The sequence below is a fragment of the Protomyctophum parallelum genome (genome assembly GCF_964188405.1).
Source record: "Protomyctophum parallelum genome assembly, chromosome: 4".
In the NCBI taxonomy this organism is placed as follows: Eukaryota; Metazoa; Chordata; class Actinopteri; order Myctophiformes; family Myctophidae; genus Protomyctophum; species Protomyctophum parallelum.
In genome coordinates, this window is record NC_139700.1 from 32,745,965 (window position 1) to 32,762,764 (window position 16,800).

General features: G+C 43.7%; 1 protein-coding gene across 1 annotated transcript in view; it reads left to right on the top strand.

The window, feature by feature from the left end:
* The window catches only part of LOC310857788 (neural-cadherin-like), a gene marked incomplete at its 5' end in the record, with an annotated part of 256,098 nt that extends 239,530 nt beyond the window's left edge, over positions 1-16,568 (top strand). Inside the window, 4 exons of the mRNA XM_083763673.1 lie at positions 1,418-1,604; positions 7,350-7,600; positions 14,235-14,389; positions 15,347-16,568. Coding sequence (XP_083619799.1) covers positions 1,418-1,604; positions 7,350-7,600; positions 14,235-14,389; positions 15,347-15,976 — 1,223 coding nt within the window. The 3' untranslated portion in view covers positions 15,977-16,568. The remainder of the gene's footprint in view (positions 1-1,417; positions 1,605-7,349; positions 7,601-14,234; positions 14,390-15,346) is intronic.
* Between the last annotated feature and the right edge of the window lie 232 nt (positions 16,569-16,800).

Consider the following 16,800-nt stretch of genomic DNA (forward strand, 5'->3'; position numbering starts at 1 on the left):
TATATTACAAAAACACAGAAACACTGCTGTACTGTACGTTATCAGTGTATGTTATAAGACTTTACTGTATAACATTAATAACTTAGAGTTATTAATATGAAACTATTTGGAATGTAAATGTGGTTGTACCTGGTTAAATACAATAATATGTTATGATCAGTGTATCAATGAATATGATTAGAGTATACATTTTGTTGTATACATCAATGTATTAATGATAGGCCTACATTATGATCAGTGTCGAAATTATTCATTATGATCCCTGTAGAAATGGTGTGTTATGATTAGTGAATAAATGATATGTTATGGTCAGCATATAAATTGCTCTGGTGGGAAGTAACTAAGTACAGTACATGTACTCAAGTATTGTATTATTGTACATTCTTTTTACATTGTGGTATTGATATACTTTTACTTAAATGTGAGTACTTCCTTCACCACTGATAAATTGCATCTTACACCTCATCGTCCCCAAAGACTGCAGCTAACAAACCAGAGAAAAGAACTCTTTGCTGACAGCTTAGCCTTGGGCTGTTTGTGTGTGTGTGTGTGTGTGTGTGTGTGTGTGTGTGTGTGTGTGTGTGTGTGTGTGTGTGTGTGTGTGTGTGTGTGTGTGTGTGTGTGTGTGTGTGTGTGTGTGTGTGTGTGTGTGTGTGTGTGTGTGTGTGTGTGTGTGTGTGTGTGTGTGTGTGTGCGTGCGCGTGCGTGCGTGTGCGCGTGCACGTGTGCGCGCGCATGGTGTGCAAGCTTGTTTATTTGTGTAGGCCTACCATTGCTATTGAGTAAATGTCTGTATATCGTTGCTGTCGAGAGATGAACCTCGTACAGTATCTCCACAACTTTGTGTGTTTTCTCGTAAATTAATGCCCCTACTTCAACATACCGTATTTTGCCGAATTTAAGACGACTCTGATTATAAGACTCAAGACTCATTTGTGGAAAAAAGAACATTGAATGTCAAATAGTCTAGTCCCCGATTATAATATGACCCTGATATTTAGGATATTTCCATTGGCAAGTCTTATATTCAGACAAATAGTGTACTAACTACAGCGTCACACAAAACTATCAGAAGTATCAGATCCACAAGCTTGTTTAGAGCTTGTAGATCTGCTAATTTAGACATTTTTTTTATTTGAATCCTGAGCAGTTTTTGGACATAATGAGGTTTACAATTACAACCGTCAGAGACGACATTAAAGTTCTCGCCTGTCTGGACGACTGGTGTCTTTATATAGTCTCTCTCCCAATTAAGGATTCACTTATCTTTCATGCCTCTCTTGTTCCTTTCTCTCTTTCTTTCTCACTCTCTCCACTACCACCACCCTCCCCCCCTCTCTCTCTGTCTCTCTCTGTCTCTCTGTCTCTCTCGTTCTCCCTCGTGCCCTCCAAACACCTCCTCCTCATCCATCCTCAGGCTGTCTGCGTGATCTGAGGCTGAGCGGTCGCTCCGTTCCTCTGGACAGGCAGCAGTCCTCCTCCGAGGGGCTTCAGGTGGTCAGCTCTCAGGGTGTTTCCCTCGGCTGCTCTTCAGAAGCCTGCAGGGAGCACCACTGCTCCCCTCCCTTCATCTGTGCCGACCTGTGGAGGCACTATGAATGCAGGTAATATACAGCTATACACTCCAGTATGTGTAGTGTACAGTATATATACTGTATCATGATGCACTGCAAGTCCTCAAACGCCTCTTAACCACCCCCTCGATAAAGCCACCCATTGATGGTATGGAGGCAGAGGGATGTTTACAGAATCGGAGGATAAGATGTGTCATCGTGCACCGCAAGCCTGAACCCTGCTGAGTTGAAATGAAAACAGCACTTTACTTCAGTAGAAGGTTAGGTGTGTAGTTATTTTTGCACTGAATCTATACCAAGGCCTGCAGTAGTTCTCACAGTTTTTCAGGTTACTGTGATACTACTAGGCCTCTCAAGATTTAGAACCAGTATTTTCAACGGTATCACAGAGCTATTCCAATGGAAATAATAGCCAATTTCTGCAATAAAGAATCTTCCTCTGGAGCCTGAGGAAGGTCGCAAGACCGAAACGTTGCTTCAATAAATGCTCTGAACCCAGCAAGTGGCAGTGTGCGGGTATCTCTTCTTTCCACATTGTATAAGCCTCGTCATCATCGCACCTGCTCCAAATTACCTACCGGGTGTGCGGAAGTCATCTCTCTATATGCAATAAAGAATCTGAAATAGTTTTAGGAATAGTAGATTGTAGTAATAAATTACAATGATGTACTTGGTCCTGTGGGCTTAAGGACAAATTTGCACTTACACATGCCAGCTTTCATCCCAGAAGTGGTTGCAAGTCAGTCCGACCTTGTACATCTGAAAAGTACTCTTGCAAGTTCTTCAAAAGAAATGCATGGGTGAAAGAAGTGCTCAAAGCCATATGCAAATTAATTAGTTATCATTATTCTGATTTAGTTTCTTAAGTAAAAGTAGTAGTGCTAATGATAGAAATACTATGTTACATGACAAGTAAAACCCTAACCCTAAAGGTTTAAAACTATTGACATCAAAGAATATTTACAGTGCCAAAGTAAAATATCTCACGCCATTGATTTCTTGTCTATTCTTTTCTTTCATTCTATTTTATTTTTATTTTTACTTTTACAAGCTGTATTGGAGGCTTCCGTCCATCCCCACAGAGGTCAGGCCACACAACTGTATAAATGTCCCAGTCCGTCGATAGGTCATAAAGTCACTGTACACACATGCTGAGTGCTTGCTGAGTGCTACGGTGGTTTCCTGCCGACATCGTTATGTAATTAAAGCTTCTGTGCTTTATATCGACTCAGTCTAAGGAGTTTTACTTATTTTTCTATACGGTGGGTCTGCCTCCTGCCATGCATTTAAATCAAAGTCCTTTTTAACGTTTGCAAATTGGAGCCAGCTCTCTCCATCCACCGGCATTCTTCGCTGGCTGGCATTCTCTATGGCAGGGGTTCTCAACGTTTTTGGCTGGGGACCCCCAGAAATGCTTTGGCCATGTCTCGCGACCCCCGGCATTGTCTCGGTGTGTATACTGTACCCCCAAAGCAGGTCCACCCACCATCTGTGTGTTGTTATTCTTATAGGGCCTTGGACTTTGATCCTCTCTACCAAATGTGGTACTGTAGCGGTCTATGAGAGAACAATACTTGAATGGGAACTACATGTCACATCTTCCTATAGACATTATGCACATTGGAAAATGTGGAAAATTCATCAATATAACTAACGTGTGATACAAACATATGATTCCCATTGAAGAATCTGACGAGTGTGTGCTGCGAAAACTGGGAGGACTTGCGTGTCAAACCTTTGTGAATAGCCGGATACTATACTAATATAAATAGGTGCAAAATTACCAATGAACAATAATATTTGGACTTACATCATGTCCAAAACTGTGTAGCCGATATAGGTTCTACCAAAGGTCAACAACATAATTTTAGTCCTGTTACAATCTGTGTGATAATGCATACAGTACAGTAGGCTACATGCCACATTATTGCGAATGCAGTGATTGCGAATCAGTGAGCGATTACTATGTAACCCAGGCAGATCTGTCCCTCTGTCTGTCTGTCTGTCACATTGTGACACCACCCGCCCGCCACCAGAGGGCGCAGCTGTATCACACACAAAAAAACAACGCATGCACACGCACACACACACACACACACACACACACACACACACACACACACACACACACACACATTTGAATTATTTTATTTGGATCTGCACAAGAGGCGTAATACAATAGACCCAAACACTGATCAGAATTAGGTTATACATTATATGGTCCAACCAGATATAGCTGCTGCACATGCTTAACACACAGAGGAAAAAGAAGAGGGAAAAAAATATATATAGCACATTGTTGACATACTATTACTTGACACTACTAGACAGGATGTTTGTTTTGGGTTTTTTAAGCCACCTAGGGATAAATGAAACAACGCCTTCTCCAGACAGACAGACAGACTGCCCATAGTAGCTGAGACAGAACAGTATTTAGCCAGGTTTTTTGCATTTGTTTTTAGCAATCCACCCAATTGCAGACCCCTGAGCACAAGTTTATGGACATGGCCCAGACTTCCAAATACAAGGACAATAAGTTGACAGTTATATCCCAAGGCCATAATACGTTCCACCAGAAGCTGATATTTCATAAGTTTGGATGTAAAACAAGTGTCCATATACAAATCAAATGGGCAGCCTATTTCAAATATAGTGACCGTTTTTCTAATTTCATTGATTAGTATTTGGAATGTTTTGTAGTGAATTGACATGTGTGTCATTGTGATCAAACCAGTCTATTTTTACAGTGCTGTGTTTATACATTCTTGTTGTCCTGTCCTGTACTCCTCTGATCTTGTCTGAGACCAGGTCCACCAGACGGTCATGTCTGGCAATGTACAGTCCTTTATAGTGGCTGCAACCATTTAAGATGTGTGCGACTGTTTCTTTGTCATGTGGTACTGGATGTAGGATGCGGTGTGGGTCGTGTGCTGATGGGTACCAGGTTGCCAAGTTAAACTTGGTCGGCAACACCTTTAGACAGGCTGTAATAGTGAAAATGAGAATGGTGTTATTTGACAGTATAGAGTGTGATAATGAATGGTTTGCAAAGGGAAGAAGAGCCAGTTTTCCCTGCAGCCTCAGACTGGTCCAGTGTTGTGCACTTTCTGATCGCTTCATTCCTAGAATGGTGGCTCTTGCGGTCGCGGATTTGATTGACAGTTCATGGTGTGCACCGTCCTGCTCGTAGGTCGCACATGCACGGACACGCGGATCTATAATAATAATAATAATAATAATAATAAACTTTATTTGTAAAAACTTGTAATTTTAAGTAGTTAAAATGATAGAACAATGGCAAAGAACAAAATTGAATATAAGAACATAAAATAAATAAAAACAAATAAAAACACCACATGCAGCAATCAGTCAGGGCAGGGTAGGAACGTGCATAGTAAAACTCAACTAAAAGCAAGAGTGAAGAGGTGAGTCTTGAGTTGAGATTTAAAAATGTCTACAGAGGGTGCGTGTCTGAGCTCGAATGGAAGTTTATTCCAGGCTGTTGGGCCGTAGAAGCAAAAAGCTGCCTCACCATATTTTTTTGTGCACATTCTTTTAGGCACTTCAAGTAGTCCAGCATTGGAGGACCTGAGGGGGCGGTTATGGACATATCTAGGTAGGCAGCCACGGAGGTACGGAGGTGCGAGACCATTGAGAGCTTTATAGACAAGTAAAATACTTTTAAAATCAATCCTAAAAACAACCGGAAGCCAGTGCAGTGATGCCAAAACTGGAGTAATATGTTCTCTCATCTTAGTTCTAGTTAAAGCTCTAGCTGCTGCATTTTGGACAAGTTGTAATCTGTCAGTCGTTTTCTTAGGCAGTCCTGAAAAGAGTGCATTGCAGTAGTCAAGCCGAGAAAAAACAAAGGCGTGGATTAGCGTTTTTGCATCGTCCAAGGACACATAGGCTCTGATTCGTACAATATTTCTAAGGTGAAAAAAGGCAATCTTGGTAACATGATTAATGTGTGAATTAAAATTCAATTCAGAATCAATAATAACCCCCAGGTTATTTACTGTACTGTTACTTTCTACAGTCAGGTTGCCAAGTCTGCTTATTATTGATTATTTCTGCTCGCTAGAACCGATTATGAGAACTTCTGTCTTATCCTCATTTAGCTTGAGAAAGTTCTCAATCATCCAACATTTGATGCTAGACAGACAGGTCAACAGCGGGTCTAAAGCACAGGGATCAACTGGGGCCACAGAAAGATATAGTTGGGTATCATCAGCATAGAAATGAAAATTGACTCCGTGATTGGTAATGAGTTCGCCCAATGGCAGAATGTACAAGGAGAACAGCAGAGGACCAAGAATCGAGCCCTGTGGAACACCAGAACTGATGTCGTGTTTGTCTGAGTCAAACTCGGCTAGATTGACAAAGTAACTTCTGTTTGATAGGTAGGAGGAGAACCAGGACAGGCCTATCCAGTGCTCCAGACGCTGTATTAAAATTGAATGATCAATCGTGTCAAATGCAGCCGTTAAATCTAGAAGTAAGGGAACGGATACATGTTTCTTGTCAGCAGACACCCTAAGATCATTCATTACTTTTACAAGTGCTGTTTCTGTGCTGTGATTTTTCCTAAAGCCAGATTGGAATTTGTTGTGCACATTATTGTTCTGTAGAAATACATTTTCTAAAACCTTGCCCAGAAAGGGTAGATTTGAAATGGGTCGATAGTTACCCAAAACAGAGGGATCAAGATTGTGTTTCTTGAGTAGGGGCCTAACTACGGCAGTCTTCAGTGAGTCTGGGATGATGTTGTTGAGCGCAGCAGTTGTTGTATCAGGCGTTGATCGCTGGCATAGATCCATCCATACACACACACACACACAATAGAACACTTTAAAAAAACGTAAAAAAAAAAAAAAAAAATACAATAAAAGAAAAAAGATAACTTAAAAAAAGAAAAAGAAAAGAAAACTTAAAAAAAGGAAACTTTAAAAAAGGACGGATTTTATTCTAATTGTTGTTATAGCAAATTACGAGCTGCGTTCGCTTCCTACGTTTGCGCGTCTTACTTGTAATGTCATACAGTACAGTAGGCTACATGCCACAATATAGTGTCACTGCTACCTCTTTAAACTCGACAGGACCACTGGGTATCCCTGACTGAGATGTAAGACTCTGAACCATGTTCCGTCTTCTCTCAGCGCAGAGCCATGTTCACATTCTGTGGCCACAGCACAGCCTGGGGGTTAGAGATGGGGGGCCTACATGCATGCACTCAAGTGCCTTTGAAATCAGTTCTGTGCCAGTGGCACGGCCATTCTGCATTTCTTTTTCCACTTTTATGTTCCAGTGTGACGGCCCCAAGAAGTGACATATTTGATGTAAGTGGTTTAACCACTTACAACCTTCTGTCCCTCTGGCAAAAGTCTATTTTCTTAATTTTTTTATCTCAAACTTTCAACATCCATCATCTTCATCTTCAACCGCATATGCGTAGTCGGGTCGCGGGGGCAACAGCTCCACCAGAGAGCTCCAGACTTCCCTCTCCAGAGCAACATTAGTGCCCTCCTCCTGGGGGATCCCGAGACGTTCCAAGGCCATGAGTCAATGTCTTTCCTCCAACTGCGCCTTGGTCTGCCCCGGGGTCAAAGATTCGACAATCTTTGACATTTTTCAAAAAATAGCAACAATAGCAGAGAATAAAATAGGCCTTAAGTGGTTCAACACAAAGGGTTTACTAATGTTTGTTGTCTCCACTCCGCTTCATTAGCTTTTTGTTTTCATACTAACTGCATCTCTCTGTTCTGTTTGCTACAGGTGTCCCCCAGGCCATTTGACCAAAGAGACCCCGTCAGGCAAGGGGTGCGTGTACACGCTGTGCGTTAGCAGACCGTGCCGCCACGGCACGTGCGTGGCACACTCGCCCTCCAGGTACACGTGTCACTGCAGCGAGGGCTACCGGGGACGCCACTGCGAGGTGACGCTGGCCATGTTTCACAACGAGGACGGCGGCAGCCTCAGCGTCAGCTCCATGTTTGCCATCAGCATCTGCGTGATGGCCTTCCTAGGTAGCTATGTGGACTATGTTCTCTTCTACTTGTGGTGACCACGTTCAGCCCTGCTCCTTTCAACTCTCGCTCAAGTCAGCATGTGTTTTTTCTATCCCCCTGCCGCTGCATGTGTGTCACAATTTTAAACCCTTTGTTTCTCTATGTGATGTTTTATCTCTGATTATTTATTTTTATTTTTCACTCTCCAGGCATCTCTTCTTTGTTTAGTTTTTTATTTTAAATTACATTAGGTATTCTACCCCCTTTGTCTGCATCACGCGTGGTCGGCGTGTGAAATGCTTTAATGATCCCCCGCCTTGTGCCAGCTGGGTGGGCTCAAGCCACAGGGCGTCGGTGTATGGTCTCTCTAGCCCTGTTTCATGTGGTAACAAGGAACAAGCCAGTGTGAGCAGCCAGAAGGGAAGCTTGTATGTGATTCACTGGGCAGGTTGTAACATGCCCCGGGAGCCACGTTGACTTCTTTATACGATCCTTTATATTTCTTAATCGCCCCAACGTTCCCCTACTGTCACATGCAATGTTCCATTGTGACTTGCTTCACACGTCATTTCGTCGCCAAAGCCTTAATTCACTATGTGACATGTGTTTTATATGTTTTATATATGCCACAGTCTGCTGACTTCACGCCCCTAGTGTCTGTCTTTGTCTTTCCATCTAAATTTCCATGGCATATACAGTATTTTGTTCTTGGCCTCAGCCAACCTAAATGTGTCGGTATCACACACACCTCCACACACACCTCCACACACACCCCAACGTGTGTGTGTGTGTGTGTGTGTGTGTGTGTGTGTGTGTGTGTGTGTGTGTGTGTGTGTGTGTGTGTGTGTGTGTGTGTGTGCGTGCGTGCGTGCGTGCGTGCGTGCTGTATGTTTGTGTCTCGTAAAAAGCTCCCACCTCCCACCTGGAGTCACACTAGCCTTTATGAGTCTCTCTGTCACAGGCAGGCTTATAAAACGCTTGGGCGATTCAATACTGCTCTGTCCCTGCCTCCATAACTGACTCAACATTCCCCCCGGGTATGTGGCTAGTATTGCGACATCAGTTATTCTGACACTTCGGGTCCCTGAGTGAAACTGATAAAGCGGTCTTCAATATTTGATAATGAATTCCAAGATGATGAAGTTGTGGCTGCGGCATCATTCATGAAAATGCAAGTGTCATCACATGCAAAATAAAAGAAGGCCACAGTCACCCGAGGTGCTGTACTGGTCTGCCCACCGTCGCTGATGAGGTGGTATATATTCAAGGCTCCAACTTTTCACCTTTACGAAGAGTCACCAACTAATCTATTATATTCAATAATTCGGATTGGAATAGAGGCCTTTGCAGACTGTTATTAGATTTTCACAGCTCATAAAATAGCTTCCCTCCAACTTGTAACAAGGTGGAGTATTTTACAAACCATAACTTTGATGTGATGAATGACTGGCCCTGGAACTATAACATCACTCCGTCTGTGGATTCTAATGAACAGTCAATTATTTATTTATCGTTGTTGTGATGAGATATCATTTTGTTCTACTATTAATACACTCTCGGTCTCTCTTTCTCTTGCACTCTCTCATATGCATGCACTCTCTCATATGCACGCACGCACGCACGCACGTGCACACACACACACACACACACACACACACACACACACACACACACAATGCATTGTACAGGACTGCCGGCTGGGCGCTAAATTAAAATGGGACTCGGGCTCAGCCTCCATTAAAAGTTAAAATCATCATCCATTATTGAGTTTTACACAAGCCATCACAGAGCGGCCAGATTGTGCCAGTTCATCACGAGATGACGTGTGAGTGTGATGTGTGACTGTGCTTCATTAGTCCTCTTGAATATGTCTGAAGGGTCACACTGTGTATTAGGACATTGGATTGTGATATTAATTTTCCAATGACTGGGGTATAGGGGGAATATATTTGTATTTTTGTACACATTAATTTGATCATTTGAAGTGCCTAGTTTGTTTTGCTCCGGACGATAAATAAATCACGTCTCCCTGTCTCTCATCATGTGCCGTTTCCTTGTGTCTTTGTTCTTCCGACACCTCTCAATATTTCATGACATTTCTGCCTGACATTTCTGCCCGACTTTTCACTCTCACCAATCTTGCTTTACCGTTGCAATTAACCTCCGCTTAATGCTAATGTGACTTTCTCCCAAAGCTGTTCTGAAAGCTATTCCCTGTGTGTCCATTCACAATGCATTCACAGTCTGTTCCCGGGCTATCTAAACCCATAACACCCTACCCTGTTCATCCTGGTGGGTAGAAGAGCTGGAAGGTGGCAGTGTTATGGATTGATGAATGAGTGCAATGTTTGTTTTCCGCCATGAGTGATATTGATCTAATATCCAGCTGCACACGGCTGCACACGCAACACCAGCCAACAGCTGCTGCAGGCGCTATAGAGTGCACCGTTTATACACAGTAAAAAAGTGAGTGTTAATCATTTGGTTACATTTGTGCACTCTCTGAGTTAGATAACCATGGCTTATACGAGGCGAGCTGCGTGCCATAAGTGTGAATGCTTTTGTGAAGTTTGCTGTGAACTTGTGTGTGCTTATGTGTATTGGAATTGTAGTGGTTCACAACCTTTTTTTAAGCTGTGGACCACTAGCCAATTTTGAACAATCCTGAAGTACTATCTATCTATCTATCTATCTATCTATCTATCTAGCCTGGAATCAATACCATTGTTGGGTTTCTGATCCGGTCGGAGCGGAAATATCGTTACGTCATCAGTCAGTCAGAACCAACAAATTGATTGATTGATTGATTGATTACTTGATTGATTGATTGATTGATTGAAGGATGTATTAACTGATTGGAGAATTACAGTACATGCAGTAAATGACCGGAACCTCCGGTGCCGTGCACCTCCAAAATGATTCCCCTATAGTTTATAGTTTAAAATGTAGTTTGGTATAATCATTTTGTTTCTTTTGGTATATGATAATCGTTTGGTACAGTATGTACAGTATGCTTTTATTCTAAGAGAGGATTGTGTGCACAGTATATGAATATTTGCCTGTTGAAGAGTAAGACCTAAAATGTTAAAAACGTTGCAGATCCTTTTTCTTTTCCATCATTTATGCTAAACTCATAGCACAAGACTAAATTAATTGATTCACATTACAGTATGCGGGGAACAAAATCAATGCGACGCCAACCGGAACCAACCAACCGGAACACCATTGTCTTTTTCCTTTTCTCCAAACTGATTCCCACGGGACAGTTTTTAGAATGAATGCAAGGCTTCCTCCGCGGTGGAAAGCCTGCTGACACGAGGTTAAGGTGTTTCTAAATCTCAGCTATATATACGCCTCTCTCTCTCTCTCTGCACTGTGTATGGAGCTATAGAGATGTCTGTGTTTGACAGGAGCTCAGGAGGTGCACGGCGTCATGGGCAGAGGTGATTGGAGGCACACAGCGCACAGTAGCACGTAATCCTGGAGGCGGGCGAGAGGGCCGGCCCACTGCTGACCTCTGGCACTGGCCCTCATCCACATTCTATCCTATTCTATTTCCTCTGAGTCGCTGCCGTGGTGCGAACGGGTTCAGGTCAGCTGATCAGATCAATACATAAATCTGTCTCGACCCCGTGCTGACGAGGCCAGAGGAAAGGTTTGAGTCTCACTCATCTCTCTGCCAAAGCCTCGGTTATACTTACAGTATAGTTATACTTACAGTATAGTTCCGTGCCAGTGTCGTGCTCAGTAAATAGCAGATCTACAGTACATCTGCATCTGTACATCTGCTATTTACGGCAAGCAGCACCAGCATGCAACTAATAAGTATAAATCAGGCTTAATACAAAGTAGTAGTAAGGTTGAAATCTCTTTTTTGCAAGTAGAAATTAATCCGGGTCTTACAGGGTTAAGAGAGGACAACGTATAGAATTAAAAAGTGTCTAACATTAGTAAACAGCAGTTATTGTGCAGCGTTCCTCAGGCGTAAATAGACATTATTGTAGCATCCCAGCAGGGTGCCCATTGGACCGAGAAGGGGGTTCCCAGCATGCCTCGGGAGCACATACCTTGATAGCTGTTGTTCTAGCGTTGCATATTTGTTACGGGAAACATAACCATTTGTTTTCTTTCTTTTCTTTTTTTTTTACCCCTTTTTTTCCTCCCCAATTTAGTTGTTTAGTTTAGTTGTCCCTCCCACACGCATTTCTGTGTTGTCACACTGCCGATGTGTCCCACTGACTCACGGCAGAAATAATCAATAATAAGCAGACTTGGCAACCTGACTGTAGAAAGTAACAGTACAGTAAAGAACTTGGGGGTCATTATTGATTCTTGATTCTTTATAAACAAGTAAAATAATTTTAAAATCAATCCTAAAAACAACCGGAAAAAGTGCATTGCCGCAATCAAGCCAAGAAAAAACAAAGGCGTGGATGAGCATTTTGTCCAATGGCAAATTCGTGCAATATTTCTAACGTGAAAAAAGGCAATCTTGGTAACATGATAATGTGTGGATTAAAATTCAATTCAGAATCAATAATGACCCCCAAGTTCTTTACTGTACTATTACTTTCTACAGTCAGGTTGCCAAGTCTGCTTATTATTGATTAGTTCTGCTCACTCACTAGAACCGATTATGAGAACTTCTGTCTTATCCTCATTTAGCTTGAGAAAGTTCTCACTCGTCCAGCATTTGATGAACAGTTCAACAACGGGTCTAAAGCACAGTGATCATCTGGAGCTACAGAAAGATATAGTTGGCTATCATCAGAAATGCAATGGAAATGGAAATTCACTCCGTGATTGGTAATAAGTTCCCCCAACGGCAGTATGTATACAGGAATAACAATAGAGGACCAAGAATTGTGTGTGTGTGTATGCATGCGTGTGCGTGTGCGCCCACGTGCGTGCATGCGTCTGTGGACAGTGGCCACGCACACTAATCTTGCAAACCACTGGACCGATCTGTCCGTGTCTAGTGCAGCTTGCCAGACAGTAGAGAACAGATAGCAGCTCAATAGAGTTCTGATGGAGCTGAAACCATGTGGAACCATACTGTATAAGTCCCAGATCCACGTCATTCCCATGTGGATCTCCAGATCCACAAGTTGATTTTTTGCAAGACGTCTTGATTTTCTTCAAGACGTCACGAACGATATGGGTGAATACAGGGAGCACACCACTCCCTTCAGTGCTCACTGTCTTGTTTTGGCATTTGGTGAGCTGTTCACCACAATGTTCTTGTGAATATACATTTTTAATCATGAGCAAGGCTCCAAAGTGGATCTGGGACCGTCCTGTGATGTCATCTACAGTATGACATATCTATGATGTATGACTCCAAAACGTATTGATAACGGGTGCTCAATAAGCCTGTTATCGGATTTTATCGGGTATCGGTTATCCATCCCTAAGAAGGAGACTGTTCTTTTGGATTACATTACAGAACGTAGGTATCTACTAACTCACCCATTGATAACACAGTAACTATAATGGCGTTACTGAATGGGAAAATGTAAAGAGTTATGTTACAAGTTACAGCAAAAAGTAGTTTCGTTATGTAAAGTAACTTAAAGTAAGGGCGTTAGTTCCAACACTGATAATAAAGTACAGATCTCATCTACAGTAGTAGGAGAGAGAAAATAATAATATAATAAGAATAATCATAAAATATTAAGTCAAGGCAGAAAACCTAGAGGCCAGGCGGGGACGCAGGCAGAAAGAGACGAGGAGACGTAACTAGGTTGCAGAGAGAGAGAGCCGGAGCCAGTCAGGGAGGGGAGCTGGAGAGGGAGGCCCACATCGTCCAATGCAACAGAACGAGGAATTTCAAATTAAAGAGATAACGAGAATGAAAGCAAAGTGAGAACAAGAAGGGGCCAAGAGACTCGGGGAGAGAGAGAGAGAGAGAGAGAGAGAGAGAGAGAGAGAGAGAGAGAGAGAGAGAGAGAGAGATGGCAGATGGGAGAAAATATTGGTTGAGATTAATGGACTTTAAAGGTCAGCCCGGCATGCTGTATAATTTAGCACACAATAGCTGTGATTGATGTGGATGCTTTAGGAGAATTCCTCTGCGCCGCCGCCTGCTCCTTGTGCACCATGCATCCCTCTGCTGCCACTATCCACCCAGAGGCTTTGTGTTTAAGCCGGGGAGGAGTGCACATCCGGTTAATAGGTTTCCGAGGAACCTGTGGTCTTCGGTAGAGGCAGGAAACGGAGAGCCGACATCAAAGGGAATAGGTCCAAAGGTTGTGCCTTTGTTTCAGTCTATGCTCTATTAGTATGTCCTAACTGTGCAGCCGGCTGTACTAATGGCTCTTGCAGGGGCAACAGGGGGGAGAGAGAGGTAGGGCAATCTGGCAGAAGCTCCCATACGGCACCCTTAGCCATTATCTTGGCCAGTTGAAGTGCTTCAAAGGATATTATTCTTGTCACAGACAAGAGTGTGGATCTATGGGGGTGGGATATTAAATTGTAAAAGGAAAAATACAGAAGAATAAATAAATAAAAGCTACACAGACAGGTTGTGTCCTTGCCCATGTCTCATTACTTTCCGCTCACAGTTTGTGTGTGACTGTACATTTATACTGTAGCTCGGCAGCCCTCTCACCTGACCCTGTGCTAACCTGCTCTCTGCCCCCCCCCCCCCCAGTGCTGATGCTGGGCCTGTTCCTGTACTCCTGCTGGAGGAGACACAAGGGCCTGAAGGAGGGCGTGTACCACGTGTCGGCACACCACGGCGAGTGGGAGGACATCCGAGAGAATGTGCTCAACTATGATGAAGAGGGAGGAGGGGAGCAGGACCAGGTACAAAACACACAGCAACACCATTATATGGTACTACTTTAACCCCCTTTTAATTTGACTCCACTTTTCCTATACTTGAACTAGCACTCGGAGTGCAAAATGATGTGCAGTGTGCAACAATACTTTTCACTTATATTTGCTTACTTCCGCGCACGCACGCACACACACAGTGTTCAGACTGTCCACAGGTCCTTCAAAAAAGTGTTAAATAGTCTTACATTCTATTTGACATATTAGACCTTAACCACTTTCAACCTGGAAAGGTCATTATAGATGCCAAAAATAGCAAGTCCACAACACGTTGCAACTTGTATCAATCGCAATGTGTTGTGAGCTGATACTGTATCTCTGCCACAGAACCCTGTCATGTGACAACTGTTTCGTAGCTCCCACAGGAATGTTATTTAAGGACGACGATGACATATAGGCCTATACTATACATTTGTCCTGTAACTCATTTTCATGTATGAAGCCTTCAGTTATATATTATTATTATATTTGTCAGAATTAGTTGATTAGTCATTTTATCATGCTCAGCAGCCAAATTGGCCTTGGAATCAAATGTAAGTTCCCAGGAGATCTGGGATGGGAGTCAATACTGGAAATTAACCAATGGCTAGTAAATGCCTCTATTTGCTTTAATAGTGCTGCTAATAGCAGTTCCCCTCCTCTACAATCAGATAATTAATTAGTTGTCCAATCAATGGCGGTGTTGCTGCCAACATATCGTCCTCAGACAGTGGCTCTTCGTCAGACGATGAGCCTCATTTCATGTCGGAGACGAAAGCTGAGAAACATTGTTCTTCTACACAGGTCTAATATGGTTGTGTGCCTTTTAATGATTTATTTCTGTATGTTCAATAGAGCACTCATCCATAGAAACACCTTCAACACATCTCTATCTCCCTGTGCTCTCTCTCTCTCTCTCTCTCTCTCTCTCTCTCTCTCTCTCTCCAGAATGGCTTTAACATGGTGGAACTCCAGCGCTCCCTCCAGCCCAGCCCGGCGCAATCACTTCGCTACAGCTACCCACAATGCATCGTCTCTTGCCCTCAGGCCAATGCGCCGCAGGAGCGCAGCCAGAAGGGAGGGGCGCCCAGCAGCAACGGGGCGGGCAACGCGGCCATCGCCCTGCGCCTGGCCATGCCCCCGTCGCAGACGCCGGACAGCCTGCCCTCCCCTCTGACCTTCCGCCGCTCCCACAAGAGCATGTCCTTCTCCAGCCAGGACCTGGCCCGCTACCTGTGCGAGGTCATCAGGGACACGGAGCAGCCGGGGAAGGGGCTGGCCGCCGGCACCATGACCACGCCGCGACAGCGACACTCCGGGAAGCAGCGGTGCGCCGGCCTGGCGGCAGTGCGCTCCCTCAGCTCCCTCACCGCCGTCGAGGCTCAGGGTTCAGAGGTCAATCTACGGGGTGAGCAGGACAGCCCCCGGCTGGACAGGTTCAGAACCCTCCGGGCGGTCGTTAGTGAGCTGAGGGGAGAGCCCACGAGCCACTCCAAGACCGCGGAGGAGGAGGAGGAGGGCCAGCAGGACAAGCTGAAGGAGAGCCGCGGGCAGCCAAACTGCGAGAAGAGCGAGTGAGGTCATATTTATGCTCCCTCGTACGGCAGCAGCGTGCGGCCGGAAATAGCCGATCTACAAGCTCAAAACACGTGGCATCTGCGATACGTTGTGAGCTTGGATATTTCCGGTGCGTTGCGCCGTCATAGGACAAAGTATAAATCATGGTTATAAGACTGCTGCTCATGGACCGTTATGGAAAAGAAACATTGATCACATGGCTGAGAAATCTAGAGGGAGACAATTAAATGGGGAGATACTCTGAGCTTGCTGAACTCGCTGAGATTGTATGCGTGCACATGTGTATGTGTGCGTGTGCGTGCGCGTGCGTGCGTGTGTGTGTGAGTGAGTGCGTGCGTGCAGTTTGCTCTAAATGTCCTGTATCGATGGTACTTTGAACATTTCAGCTCTTTGATGGAAGATGTTTACCAATGAATGGACTGATGTGATGTGTTTTCTTGACATTGCACTGTATAGTATATATCCCACATGATGCACTTTTGGAAGAGCCCTCTGTCAAAACAATCCATTATCTGAAATCAGTCAAAATAAGAGAGTGCACATGTAATTCCTTTGAAAGAGCTGGTTTCTTTTCTTTCTCCTTTTCTCATCAATGACCGTCACCATGAAATAATTTGTGTGAAGAAAAGCAAAACTTGCTTTCATTTGTATTTTATCTATTTCCTTTTGAATAAAATGAATATCTTTGATAATACTGTAGCTGGGATCCAATCTTGTTCAAATGCATTCCTGAGTCCTGCATTTGCAATCGACAGATCTCCCATCTTAAAAGTTCACACTATCTTTCATCATCAAATGCAAATCGCTGAGGCTGCTCTTTATTT